The sequence below is a fragment of the Betta splendens genome, chromosome 2, assembly GCF_900634795.4.
Source record: "Betta splendens chromosome 2, fBetSpl5.4, whole genome shotgun sequence".
NCBI lineage: Eukaryota > Metazoa > Chordata > Actinopteri > Anabantiformes > Osphronemidae > Betta > Betta splendens.
The window spans coordinates 21,453,055-21,466,940 of NC_040882.2; the positions used below are offsets into that span (position 1 = coordinate 21,453,055).

Sequence of the window (13,886 nt, forward strand, 5' to 3'; positions counted from 1 at the left end):
TCATTTATAATGCAATGCTGATGGGATTGTGTTTTTTGGCATATTAGGGCTTATAGAGTCAATGCCCTCATTTCAACGTTCATTACAATAGTCTTTTTGCTCCTATTGGACTTTATTTAGAAAGAGGGCTTGTTCCTGGTAACTGTAAACTGTTGTAGACATGTTTGCTTTAGATTTTTTTATACTTTATTGCATAGCATATACATGTATTGCCTCAGTTCTTGTCTTAGTACAAAACATAAAACTGTTCATAAAATGTAACCATTTCAAATTCCAGTTTGTCTGCATAAAAAAGACCTATATATGAAATGAACTCAACAGTGATTTGAGATACATTGCATTGCATGTTTTGGGGAAAGCACCTTCTCTTGTGCTGTTGTCCTGAACACTCCATCTTACATTGAGGAAGAGGTTTTGTAGAGATTTTAGCAATTGTGTTTTATTCGACAGTAAAGAAGCCCCACAACGCAGGGTGACAAAAAATGGGATTACTCTTGTTGTTCCTCTCCACGGAAATCTTTAGTAAAAGGCGAAAGATTTGTACGATCTGAAGAGAAACAAGAGTGAACTACTTCTTTGCTTGGCGGACTGCGGCCAGACTGAAGAAGACACTGCTCCAAGTGACGGTTTCATTTACTAAACACGTATATTATAGTTTCGCATAAAAAAGTAATTATAATGTAACATTGGAAGTGACTACTGCGGGCTATAGGACGAGGTCTATTCAAACGTCTTTAGTAATGTGATTGTGTTTTGGCATGACTTGTGTTTAAGAAACGGCTCGTGTAAAAGTTATTACGGATTATGTTTCATTGGACAGCACAAGAGCCCCACTAAAGCAGGGCAACAAAAATGGGATATACTCTTGTTGTTCCTCTCCACGGAAATCTTTAGTAAAAGGCGAAAGATTTGTACGATCTGAGAGAAACAAGAGTAACTACTTCTTTGCTTGGCGGACTGCGGCCAGACTGAAGAAGACACTGCTCCAAGTGACGGTTTCTTTACTAAACACGTATATTATAGTTTGCATAAAAAAGTAATTATAATGTAACATTGAAGTGACTACTGCGGGTGTATAGACGAGTCTATTCACACGTCTTAGTATGTGAAGCTATATCGCAATGCATGATAGGCTTTTTGTTTGGCATGACTTGTGTTTAATAAAAGGCGAAAGATTTGTACATCTAAGAGAAACAGAGTTAACTCTCTTTTGCTTGGCGGACTGCGTCCAGACTGAAAGACACTGCTTTAAGTGACGGTTTCATTTATAATGCATTCATGATGGGATGTGTTTTGGCATAGTTAGGCTTATGAGTCAATGCCCTCATTTCACACGTTCATTAATAGTCTTTTTGCTCCTATTGACTTTATTTAGAAAAGAGGGGCTTGTTCCTGGTAACTGTAAACTGTTGTAGACATGTATTGCTTTAGATTTTTTATACTTTATTGCATAAGCTATACATGTATTAGCCTCAGTTCTTGTCTTAAGTAAAAACATAAAACTGTTCATAAAATGTAACCATTTCAAATCTCCGTTTGTCTGCATAAAAAAGACACTATATATGAAATGAACTACAACAGTGATTTGAGATACATTGCATTGCATGTTTTGGGGAAAGCACCTTCTCTGTGCTGTTGTCCGAACACTCCATCTTACATTGAGAAGAGGTTTTGTAGAGATTTTAGCAATTGTGTTTTTATTCGACAGTACAAGAAGCCCACAAACCAGGGTGACAAAAAATGGGGATATACTCTTGTTGTTTCCTCTCCACGGAAATCTTTAGTAAAAGGCGAAAGATTTGTACGATCTGAAGAGACACGAGTGAACTACTTCTTTGCTTGGCGGACTGCGGCCAGACTGAGGAAGACACTGCCCAAGTGACGGTTTCCTTTACTAAACACGTATATATATGTTTGCATAAAAAAGTAATTATAATGTAACATTGGAAGTGACTACTGCGGGGTATAGGACGAGGTCTATTCAAACGTCTTTAGTAATGTGAAGCTATATCGCAATGCATGATGGGATTGTGTTTTGGCATGACTTGTGTTTATAGAAACGGCGAAAGATTTGTACGATCTTAAGAGAAACAAGAGTTAACTACCTTTTGCTTGGCGGACTGCGTCCAGACTGAAGAAGACACTGCTTTAAGTGACGGTTTCATTTATAATGCAATGCATGATGGGATTGTGTTTTGGCATAGTTAGGGCTTATAGAGTCAATGCCCTCATTTCAACGTTCATTACAATAGTCTTTTTGCTCCTAAGACTTTATTTAGAAAAGAGGGGCTTGTTCCTGGTAACTGTAAACTGTTGTAGACATGTATGCTTTAGATTTATACTTTATTGCATAAGCATATACATGTATTAGCCTCAGTTTCTTGCTTAAGTACAAACATAAAACTGTTCATAAAATGTAACCATTTCAATTCCAGTTTGTCTGCATAAAAAAGACACTATATATGAAATGAACTACAACAGTGATTTGAGATACATTGCATTGCATTGTTTGGGGAAAGCACCTCTCTGTGCTGTTGTCCTGAACACTCCATCTTACATTGAGGAAGAGGTTTTGTAGAGATTTTAGCAATTGTGTTTTTATTCGACAGTACAAGAACCCCACAAACGCAGGGACAAAAAAATGGGATATACTCTTGTTGTTCCTCTCCACGGAAATCTTTGTAAAAGGCGAAAGATTTGTACGATCTGAAGAGAAACAAGAGTGAACTACTTCTTTGCTTGGCGGACTGCGGCCAGACTGAAGAAGACACTGCTCCAGTGACTTTTCCTTTACTAAACACAATATTATAGTTTTGCATAAAAAAAGTAATTATAATGTAACATTGGAAGTGACTACTGGGGGTATAGGACGAGGTCTATTCACACGTCTTTAGTAATGTGATTGTGTTTTGGCATGACTTGTGTTTATAGAAACGGCTCGTGTAAAAAGTTATACGGATTATGTTTCATTGGACAGCACAAGAAGCCCCACTAAAGCAGGGCAACAAAAATTGGGATATACTCTTGTTGTTCCTCTCCACGGAAATCTTTAGAAAAGGCGAAAGATTTGTACGATCTGAAGAGAACAAGAGTTAACTACCTTTTGCTTGGCGGACTGCGTCCAGACTGAAGAAGACACTGCTTTAAGTGACGGTTTCATTTATAATGCAATGCATGATGGGATTGTGTTTTGGCATAGTTAGGGCTTATAGAGTCAATGCCCTCATTTCAACGTTCATTACAATAGTCTTTTTGCTCCTAATTGACTTTATTTAGAAAGAGGGGCTTGTTCCTGGTAACTGTAAACTGTTGTAGACATGTATTGCTTTAGTTTTTTATACTTTATTGCATAGCATATACATGTATTACCCTCATTCTTGTCTTAAGTACAAAACATAAAACTGTTTCATAAATGTAACCATTTCAAATTCCAGTTTGTCTGCATAAAAAAGACACTATATAAATGAACTACAACAGTGATTTGAGATACATTGCATTGCATGTTTTGGGGAAAGCACCTTCTCTGTGCTGTTGTCCTGAACACTCCATCTTACATTGGGAAGAGGTTTTGTAGAGATTTTAGCAATTGTTTTATTTCGACAGTACAAGAAGCCCCACAAACGCAGGGTACAAAAAAAATGGGGATATACTCTTGTTGTTCCTCTCCACGGAAATCTTTAGTAAAAGGCGAAAGATTTGTACGATCTGAAGAGAAACAAGAGTGAACTACTTCTTTGCTTGGCGGACTGCGGCCAGACTGAAGAAGACACTGCTCCAAGTGACGGTTTCCTTTACTAAACACGTATATTATAGTTTTGCATAAAAAAAGTAATTATAATTAACATTGGAAGTGACTACTGCGGGGTATAGGACGAGGTCTATTCACACGTCTTTAGTAATGTGATTGGTGTTTTGTGATGACTTGTGTTTATAGAAACGGCTCGTGTAAAAAGTTATTACGGATTATGTTTCATTGGACAGCACAAGAAGCCCCACTAAAGCAGGGCAACAAAATTGGGATATACTCTTGTTGTTCCTCTCCACGGAAATCTTTAGTAAAAGGCGAAGATTGTACGATCTGAGAGAAACAAGAGTTAACTTCCTTTGCTTGGCGGACTGCGTCCAGACTGAAAGAACACTGCTTTAAGTGACGTTTTCATTTATAATGCAATGCATGATGGGATTGTGTTTTGGCATGTTAGGGCTTATAGAGTCATTGCCCTCATTTCAACGTTCATTACAATAGTCTTTTTGCTCTCTAATTGACTTTATTTAGAAAAGAGGGCTTGTTCCTGGTAACTTGTAAACTGTTGTAGACATGTATTGCTTTAGATTTTTTATACTTTATTGCATAAGCATATACTGTATTAGCCTCAGTTCTTGTCTTAAGTACAAAACATAAAACTGTTCATAAATGTAACCATTTCAAATTCCAGTTTGTCTGCATAAAAAAGACACTATATATGAAATGAACTACAACAGTGATTTGAGATACATTGCATTGCATGTTTGGGGAAAGCACCTTCTCGTGCTGTTGTCCTGAACACTCCATCTACATTGAGGAAGAGGTTTTGTTAGATTTTAGCAATTGTGTTTTTTATTCGACAGTACAAAAAAGCCCACAACGCAGGTGAACAAAAAAATGGGGATATACTCTTGTTGTTCCTCTCCACGGAAATCTTTGGTAAAAGGCGAAGATTTGTACGATCTGAAGAGAAACAAGAGTGAACTTCTTTGCTTGGCGGACTGCGGCCAGACTGAAGAAGACACTGCTCCAAGTGACGGTTTCCTTTTACTAAACACGTATATTATAGTTTTGCATAAAAAATTAATTATAATGTAACATTGGAAGTGACTACTGCGGGTATAGGACGAGGTCTATTCACCACTCTTTAGTAATGTGAATTGTGTTTTGGGCATGACTTGTGTTTATAAAACGCTCGTGTAAAAAGTTATTACGGATTATGTTTCATTGGACAGCACAAGACCCCACTAAAGCAGGGCAACAAAAATGGGATATACTCTTGTTGTTCCTCCACGGAAATCTTTAGTAAAAGGCGAAAGATTGTACGATCTGAAGAGAACAAGATGAACTACTTCTTTGCTTGGCGGACTGCGCCAGACTGAAGAAGACACTGCTCAAGTGACGGTTTCTTTACTAAACAGTATATTATAGTTTTGCATAAAAAAGTAATTATAAGTAACATTGGAAGTGACTATCTGCGGTATAGCGTCTATTCACACGTCTTTAATGTGAAGCTATATCGCAATGCATGATAGGCTTGTGTTTTGGCATGACTTGTGTTTATAGAAACGGCGAAAGATTTGTACGATCTTAAGAGAAACAAGAGTTAACTACCTTTTGCTTGGCGGACTGCGTCCAGACTGAAGAAGACACTGCTTAAGTGACGGTTCATTTAATGCAATGCATGATGGATTGTGTGTTTGGCATATTAGGGCTTATAGAGTCATGCCCTCATTCAACTTCATTACATAGTCTTTTTGCTCCTAATTGACTTTATTTAGAAAAAGAGGGCTTGTTCCTGGTAACTGTAAACTGTTGTAGACATGTATTGCTTTAGATTTTTTATACTTTATTGCATAAGCAATTACATGTATTAGCCTCAGTTCTTGTCTTAAGTACAAACATAAAACTGTTCATAAAATGTACCATTCAAATTCCAGTTTGTCTGCATAAAAAAGACACTATATATGAAATGAACTACAACAGTGATTTGAGATACATTGCATTGCATGTTTTGGGGAAAGCACCTTCTCTGTGCTGTTGTCCTGAACACTCCATCTTACATGAGGAAGGTTTTTGTGAGAGTTTTAGCATTGTGTTTATTTCGACAGTACAAGAAGCCCCACAAACGCAGGGTGACAAAAAAATGGGGATATACTCTTGTTGTTCCTCTCCACGGAAATCTTTAGTAAAAGGCGAAAGATTTGACGATTGAAGAGAAACAAGAGTGAACTACTTCTTTGCTTGGCGGACTGCGGCCAACTGAAGAAGACACTGCTCCAAGTGACGGTTTCTATTACTAAACACGTATATTATAGTTTGCATAAAAAAGTAATTATATGGTAACTTGGAAGTGACTACTGCGGGTATAGGACGAGGTCTATTCAACGTCTTAGTAATGTGAAGCTATTGCAATGCATGATGGATTGGTGTTGTTTGGCATGACTTGTTGTGTTTAATTATAGAAACGGCGAAGATTTGTACGATCTTAAGAGAACAAAGTTAACTACCTTTTGCTTGGCGGACTGCGTCCAACGAGAAGAACACGCTTTAAGTGACGTTTCATTTATAATGCATGCATGATGGGATTGTGTTTTGGCATAGTTAGGGCTTATAGAGTCAATGCCCTCATTTCAACGTTCATTACAATAGTCTTTTTGCTCCTAATTGACTTTATTTAAAAGAGGGGCTGTTCCTGGTAACTGTAAACTGTTGTAGACATGTATTGCTTTAAATTTTTTATACTTTATTGCTAAGCATATACATGTATTAGCCTCATTTCTTGTCTTAAGTACAAAACATAAAACTGTTCATAAATGTAACCATTTCAAATTCCAGTTTGTCTGCATAAAAAAGACACTATATATGAAATGAACTACAACAGTGATTTGAGATACATTGCATTGCAGGTTTTGGGGAAAGCACCTTCTCTGTGCTGTTGTCCTGAACACTCCATCTTACATTGAGGAGGTTTTGTAGAGATTTTAGCAATTGTGTTTTTATCGACAGTACAAGAAGCCCCACAAACGCAGGGTACAAAAAATGGGGATATACTCTTGTTTTTCCTCTCCACGGAAATCTTTAGTAAAAGCGAAAGATTTGTACGATCTGAAGAGAAACAAGAGTGAACTACTTCTTTGCTTGGCGGACTGCGGCCAGACTGAAGAAGACACTGCTCCAAGTGACGGTTTCCTTTACTAAAACACGTATATTATAGTTTTGCATAAAAAAGTAATTATATAATAACATTGGAATGCTATCTGACGGGGTAGAGACGGGTCTATTCACACGTCTTTAGTAATGTGATTGTGGTTTTGGCATAACTTGTGTTTATAGAAACGGCTCGTGTAAAAAGTTATTACGGATTATGTTTCATTGGACAGCACAAGAAGCCCCACTAAAGCAGGGCAACAAAAATTGGGATATACTCTTGTTGTTCCTCTCCACGGAAATCTTTAGTAAAAGGCGAAAGATTTGTACGATCTGAAGAGAAACAAGAGTTAACTTCCTTTTGCTTGGCGGACTGCGTCCGACTGAAGAAGACACTACTGCTTTAAGTGACGGTTTCATTTATAATGCAATGCATGATGGGATTGTGTTTTGGCATAGTTAGGGCTTATAGAGTCAATGCCCTCATTTCAACGTTCATTCCAATAGTCTTTTTGCTCCTAATTGACTTTATTTAGAAAAGAGGGGCTTGTTCCTGGTAACTGTAAACTGTTGTAGACTGTATTGCTTTAGATTTTTTATACTTTATTGCATAAGCATATACATGTATTAGCCTCAGTTCTGTCTTAAGTACAAAACATAAAACGTTTCATAAAATGAACCATTTCAAATTCCAGTTTGTCTGCATAAAAAAGACACTATATATGAAATGAACTACAACAGTGATTTGAGATACATTGCATTGCATGTTTTGGGGAAAGCACCTTCTCTGTGCTGTTGTCCTGAACACTCCATCTTACATTGAGGAAGGTTTGTATGATTTTAGCAATTGTGTTTTATTCGACAGTACAAGAAGCCCCCACAGCAGGGTGAACAAAAAATGGGGATATACTCTTGTTGTTCCTCTCCACGGAAATCTTTAGTAAAAGGCGAAAGATTTGTACGATCTGAAGAGAAACAAGAGTGAACTACTTCTTTGCTTGGCGGACTGCGGCCAGACTGAAGACACTGCTTCCAAGGGAGCTGGTTCTGCAAGGTGAGATTTCTCTTATTTACATTCATATCCATGCATTTTACATCTTGACAAAGTTTTTTTTCAGTGGGGAATTTGTAGAACAATGTCACTAAGAAAATCTTAAAAGTTTTCTTTTAGTTTGAAAATATAAAAGCGGTACTTTATAAAAAAAGGAAAATCTGTTGCACAAAAATGACTTGTCATGTGACTTCTTGTAATCTCTGTCATTCTTCTCTTTGACTCTAAGGCATGCCAGAGCCTCCATTTCCCCAGGATGAGGAGGTTTCCCCATCCAACCCATTCCTGGAGGAGGAGGAAACGAGCCGTAGGGATGCCCGGCCTTTGGAAAAAGCACTGGATATGCTGATGATCACCACTTCAAGACGTTGCCCCCGTTAGTCCTTATTTTAGCTTTGTCTTTTTTTATTGTTTTTCTGTATTTATTCTAATGTATCTATTTATCCTGTTTTATGGATATTTTGATTCTAGTATTTCTGTTTGATTTGGAACCTCTGTTCTCATCAGGCATGTTTAACATCACAAATATGCGTGGGAAAGTGGCAAAGTTTTGCATTTTTAAGACTGTTTACCGACTCGGTGAAGACATCATTGGAACATTCAACTTCTCAGAGGGAGACATCCCCTGCTTACAGGTGTCTTTACAGTTCTTATCTCTGTTTTTAAAATTTGACTTTCCTGTTTTATCAGCTTGCAAACTTAGCATTTCTATGTTTTTCAGTACTCCGTTAGCCTTCAAAGTGAGGAAGAGATTCAGCAACAGTACCTACGTCGGCCCGGTCAGACTATCAGTGTGACAGGACATGGACGACACGTGGAGTCCTGCCTGCACACAGCCTCCAGCCACTTCTCCCTGCCTATTCCCCTCAACGTCACACCAGGTTTCAGCACAGACATAGGTCAGTTACCAGTAACATAAGCTATGTTCCACAAAAAGAATGTAAAGTCATGTGAAGAAGTTTATTATTGTTTGTAAGTTTTTTTTTATTCATTTATATGTTTTTAGGAAGGTGACATTGATGCACATCAATTGTCTGATGTGATATCAGCAACAGGCAAAAGAGGACAGATAGACAGATAGTAGTTAGCAAACATAAATATAAAACATTCTGCCTCCAGAGCTCAAAATACTTGCTTTGGAGATGTTTTGAAATATGAAATGCATTCTGGGGAAAACACATATTTATTTGAGAAGATTTTACAATTCCTAAAAGATGACTTCATAAATCATTTGCAAACTCAAAAACCTTGCATGTATGAAAAATTGGTTTCCATATTTTAGCTATATATAGCTAATATCTTCTTACTGTTCAGTGACCCTCAGGTGGCGGCTGCATTTTGAATTTGTCACTGCTCGGGAACCACTGGAGCCTCCCACTGTTCTGCAAAATCAATCGGAGGTCACAGTTTGGGCCGGGACGGAGCATGTTGATGTGGACACATTCAGCTGGGATTTGCCCATCAAAGTTCTTCCCACAAACCCAGTCCTGGCATCCTACATGTCCCAGTTTACAGGGACCAACAGCATCGATATCTGACCATTGTGTGTGATAGACTGTGAGCATAAGGTACTCTAGAGTTAATACTGCGTCCCTTGTGTGTGTGTGTGTGTTTGTGTGTGTGTGTGTGTGTGTGTGTGTGTGTGTGTGTTTGTGTGTGTGTGTGTGCGTGTGCGTGTGTCAGAGATAGAAAAACCTTTCTGTCCGAAATTGAAAGCAGTTAATCTGTTTTTATTGGCTCAAATGCACAGAGCCAGTGTTTTTTTCCTATGTTAGATAAACAGCTTGTGTTTTGCCTTCGTAAATCTTACATAAAGAAGTCAACACAGACTGTGTGCAGTGCAACAATTTCTCTTATTGTTGTACATTTCTGTATTACTTCTTTATTGACCTTTCATTCATTTGCACGCCTTTCTTTTCATTTTAGGAAACAACTGTTTATTATTAAGTGCATTCATTTACTTTCATCTGTGTACTGATCTGAAAATACAAGATACATTTTATTAAAGTGTGATAGAAAATATACATGATTTGTATTTGAATTGAAAATCTTTTGTCTTAACAAAAATATCACAGACAGATGAGATACAGCAGAAAACTAATTAAATTCAGAATTTGCTACTGTAATTTATTTAATTTGGATGAAAGTTGTGTATATTAACCTGCACAGACACAGAAAACCTCTTACTCTATAATAAGAAAGTTTACCCTAAACCAACATTTCCTAAATTAGTTATGTAATTAACCATTTAGCAGTCTGTAGTTTAAATCTTCTGAAATACTGAGTTCTTTGCATATTTTCTGCTCTAATTAAACAGTTCAAATTCATAGTTGCTGGTAATGTTTAAACATGCACCATATCTGTATAAAAACAAGGGAGGATATTTCAGTATTGTGAGTATTGGTTTCACAGGCAAATGGATAAAAGACATCTGAGGAGCTCACTAGTCCTCAAGCTGTTGCTGCAGATGAAGTGATCCATGGCTGGGGTCACTGATGTCCTCACCTGGGGAGCAGGGCAGGCGGGGGTCCGCTGTTTGCACCAGAGACACTTTACAGGTCACTGGCTCCACCCGCACCTCGCACCATGCTGGGAAATCCACCGGCCGATGGACTCTGAGTAGATAAAAATATTTAAAATTTGAATATATTATGAAACTCAAAAGATCAATTTACGACTTCTTTCAGACTTATTACCATTTGTTGTCATAACTGTTTTTACTATCTATACTTGTAATAGTGTTTACGAGTAAATCGTAAATGATACTTTTGTGCCTTCTAAGTAACACACAGAAAATTTACATTCATTACTGTTTAATCAAATTGTTTTTGATTAGTCTGAATCCGTAAATTGACATTTTGAAGCAAACCAGGCTTGTGGATAATGTACTCACGTCTCACAGCAGCCGACCCCCACAGGTTGCAGACAGGTGCACTGCATGCAAGCTTCGTCCATCCAGGTTTCACCAAGTGAGTAATGAGTTCCCTCGAACACGCATGATGCTGGAACAACAATTCAAATATTAAATAATTATCTCTTTCTAGAACATTTACACAACTGAAAGTAACTATGAATGAGGTCTCACCTTTGAAGTTGAAGTGACATTCCATAGGTGCAGCAAAGCCACCAGCGGCCCACACAAGAACCCCAGTAGCTGCAAGCAACCAGTTAACCCCGGTGATTGTCATCTTCAGCTGTGACCAGCCTCTGGTTCCTCTCTCCATTTATACATCCTGGGGCTCTGTGAGCATCGCGTGGAGGTGTGGTTATCGCCATCATGTGACCCACAGGCCTGGCTGGGGTGCCATCCATTGGGAATGTCATGGTGTTTTGTACTGTAGCAGGCATGAACCTCTAAAGTGATAGAAACAATGACACATCAATGTGGTGACTAAGGAAGGGAAGGAGAGAGGTGAGGTGAAGTGCAGAGAGCAGTAGAAATGGGTAAAGACAGAGAGAAGGCGAGAGAGGGATGGAATTATCAAACATGATTCATCTCCACTCAACCTGAGTATGTGACTAATACTCACATAAAACGTGCCTAAACACAAATCTGTGAAACACATGTAAATAAAAGTCTTTCAGAGGTCACAATGTAGGGTGTGTTTACGTTTGGCTGCAGAAAACTCAGTTGTAAATACGTTAAATTGGTGACATGGAGGTAAACACTCTGTATAGGGCTGTTGTATAGGACACGGTGGCTGGCAGAACCATTTGCTACATGTATAAAAACCAACCAAAATTACAACTATGGTATTTCGGTACTATTGGAATGTTTTACATATCTTACCTATATGTTAACATCTGGTCCATACAACTGTTTTTTCACTCCTGGATGTGACTATTTGCCTTGGACATAAAACTCTTATGAAACATATTCAGTTGATTCTACTATGTTGGGGTAAATATTCTTTGGGAATTTTGTGTCTCATCTCACATCCATGTAAAATGTCCTAAAAAGTTGATCCACCCTTCCTTGCAAATAAAACATTTGCACATCTTCTTCCACCTCTCTGGTATCTGTAAGATCATAGGAAAAATCTGCTCAGGCCTTGCTAAGGATGCCCTGGTGTCTCATAACTGGAAATTTTATGTGTCTTTTCTCTGGTACCTCCAGCGTCGTCGGAGAGTTTTGATAGTTCTCTAGATCACTATCAACAGTCAGGGATACTTCATTCGCTTGGTGTGTATGACTCACAGTTGCCTCTGTGCACATCTCTATCGCATCCAGCCTCAGTAGAGCTACTGCTTCACCTTCCTCCATAGGCTCACACAGGGTGGTGCCGACTTCATCAGATCCTGGAGGTACTATAATGTTGTGCTGACAGCTTCAACATGAAATGCTGATGACAGGGGAGGACCTCATCTAAACAAAGGATGAAGATTTTCCTGCCACACGCCTATTGTTCTTCACGCACTCTGCACTTAATCAGTATCAAGTGCATTTTAGTTGGGAGGAAATTCTGTTTGAAAGTTCACAAGAGTGTCAGCACTGAAAGGGCTATCAGGAAAACAGGCTGCCTAGGGCACAGGGCAAAGAGAAGGCACCAGGAAAAACTGGCAAAATTTAGATTTCTGCTAAAGTGTGAAACATCTAAAATAGTACAGTTGTACACTAAATTCGTAGAGTCTGCATTGGTACGTATGTGCTGGAGAAGTAACCCTTTTGCCTTACTAACACCTAACAAGTGCAGAGTAACCAGAAAGCTTGAAACAGCAGGAAACAGCTGTCTGAATCTGAGGGGTAGATGATCAACAGGAAGGGAGAAAGCACTGAGGACCGCCTATACCACTCACGTCCACTTCAAGCAGAACCCGGGCTGAAGCGATAAACCGGGGACAGTTCGTCATCTAGTCACGCTGCATAAGATAGAGTACAGCACCATCAACAAGGCAAGAGGGTCCAGAAGTGCTTTCCTGTGGCCTCCTGAAGACCTACACCACCCTCACCAACACATTCAATACCTGGCATGCGTGGGCAACTGGTCACCATGAGGCCACATGAAGTCCACTGATTAGAGACAGGAGCTATAGGAATAAGAATAACTTTATTAGTCCCACAGTGGGGAAACTGCATCTTACAACATCTGAGTATTAGAAATGAACAAAGAAGAAGAAAAACCTGTCCAGCGGTCTCCTCACCTGGCCAGTTGAGGGAGGGGGTTCCAGAGGGCATGCCACAGGGGGTGGGGGGAAAGTTGGAGACAATAGGTGGGGAATGACTGTGAGCTAAGCCTCTTAAAATAACAATTCAGCTCATTTGCTTTCTCCAGGTTTGCTCCCCTCACCTCTGGTGATCTCCTTTATTTCAGTTCACACCCATAATTTAATAATTTCTGTGATACACATTCTCATGTTGTCTATGTTCTCAATGGGTGACTCTTGTGTACACCTTATAATCCTTATGGACACAGTATGACTGAACACAGAGAACATACTAAAGAGTCTTAAGATCAAGGTTGTGCCTGATCTGCCAAGTGGAGGAGGGCTATGGAGCTGTGTCACTTTTATTTGCATATGGTAATTACACTTTCAAGTAGGTCAACTGGCATATTGAATGTGTAAAGTAAGTGATATACAAGACTATACATAGTTTCAAATCTAGGATTGAGGCCCACAGCTAGATTTTGGAGTTTTTATATTGTTTGACTGGCACGATTGAAACCTAGCAGTTAAAGGTTCCAAGTAACAATTGTAATCTAGTTAGATTTAAAGTTGCACAATATTACTGGTTTAGTATTTTTAGCTGTTGTATTTCTTATTTTATTTATTTTGTTTTATACGTTTTATGCTCATTATGTTAAAATGTTGCCCGATTATGTTGTGTAATTAGACTACTAGCATAAACCTTACACTTCAATAATTTGGGTGTACTGCACCTTTAATTTGCTTGCCGTACTTCCTGCAGTTGTCTACTCGACATAAAAAATCAATGCCAGA

General features: G+C 38.6%; 1 protein-coding gene, 10 non-coding genes and 4 pseudogenes across 11 annotated transcripts in view; 1 reads left to right on the forward strand and 14 right to left on the reverse strand.

Annotated features, from left to right (window-relative positions):
- Positions 1-9,970, forward strand: part of rgp1 (GP1 homolog, RAB6A GEF complex partner 1) — a 12,052-nt gene extending 2,082 nt beyond the window's left edge. Inside the window, exons 6-9 of the mRNA XM_055507158.1 lie at positions 8,176-8,322; positions 8,454-8,581; positions 8,668-8,845; positions 9,261-9,970. Of these exons, the coding sequence (XP_055363133.1) occupies positions 8,176-8,322; positions 8,454-8,581; positions 8,668-8,845; positions 9,261-9,484 (677 nt within the window). The 3' untranslated portion in view covers positions 9,485-9,970. The remainder of the gene's footprint in view (positions 1-8,175; positions 8,323-8,453; positions 8,582-8,667; positions 8,846-9,260) is intronic.
- Positions 458-565, reverse strand: LOC114851570 (U5 spliceosomal RNA; annotated as a pseudogene).
- Positions 828-935, reverse strand: LOC114851573 (U5 spliceosomal RNA; annotated as a pseudogene).
- On the reverse strand, positions 1,718-1,826 carry LOC114851571 (U5 spliceosomal RNA). The gene has a single exon (XR_003785191.1). It is a non-coding gene; the product is annotated as a U5 spliceosomal RNA (small nuclear RNA).
- LOC114851572 (U5 spliceosomal RNA) lies at positions 2,617-2,726 on the reverse strand. Its single transcript, XR_003785192.1, has one exon. It is a non-coding gene; the product is annotated as a U5 spliceosomal RNA (small nuclear RNA).
- LOC114851574 (U5 spliceosomal RNA) lies at positions 2,986-3,094 on the reverse strand. Its single transcript, XR_003785193.1, has one exon. It is a non-coding gene; the product is annotated as a U5 spliceosomal RNA (small nuclear RNA).
- Positions 3,612-3,725, reverse strand: LOC114851565 (U5 spliceosomal RNA). Its single transcript, XR_003785186.1, has one exon. It is a non-coding gene; the product is annotated as a U5 spliceosomal RNA (small nuclear RNA).
- Positions 3,990-4,097, reverse strand: LOC114851583 (U5 spliceosomal RNA; annotated as a pseudogene).
- LOC114851580 (U5 spliceosomal RNA) lies at positions 4,617-4,728 on the reverse strand. Its single transcript, XR_003785198.1, has one exon. It is a non-coding gene; the product is annotated as a U5 spliceosomal RNA (small nuclear RNA).
- On the reverse strand, positions 4,987-5,091 carry LOC114851582 (U5 spliceosomal RNA; annotated as a pseudogene).
- Positions 5,864-5,976, reverse strand: LOC114851575 (U5 spliceosomal RNA). Its single transcript, XR_003785194.1, has one exon. It is a non-coding gene; the product is annotated as a U5 spliceosomal RNA (small nuclear RNA).
- LOC114851576 (U5 spliceosomal RNA) lies at positions 6,763-6,873 on the reverse strand. The gene has a single exon (XR_003785195.1). It is a non-coding gene; the product is annotated as a U5 spliceosomal RNA (small nuclear RNA).
- LOC114851549 (U5 spliceosomal RNA) lies at positions 7,137-7,248 on the reverse strand. The gene has a single exon (XR_003785170.1). It is a non-coding gene; the product is annotated as a U5 spliceosomal RNA (small nuclear RNA).
- LOC114851568 (U5 spliceosomal RNA) lies at positions 7,768-7,880 on the reverse strand. Its single transcript, XR_003785189.1, has one exon. It is a non-coding gene; the product is annotated as a U5 spliceosomal RNA (small nuclear RNA).
- A 1,192-nt stretch (positions 9,971-11,162) lies between the features above and the next one.
- On the reverse strand, positions 11,163-13,841 carry LOC121201832 (uncharacterized). The gene is made up of 3 exons (XR_008694089.1): positions 13,089-13,841; positions 11,737-12,974; positions 11,163-11,300 (listed from the first exon to the last, which is right to left on the reverse strand). It is a non-coding gene; the product is annotated as an uncharacterized LOC121201832 (transcript).
- Positions 13,842-13,886: the final 45 nt, after the last annotated feature.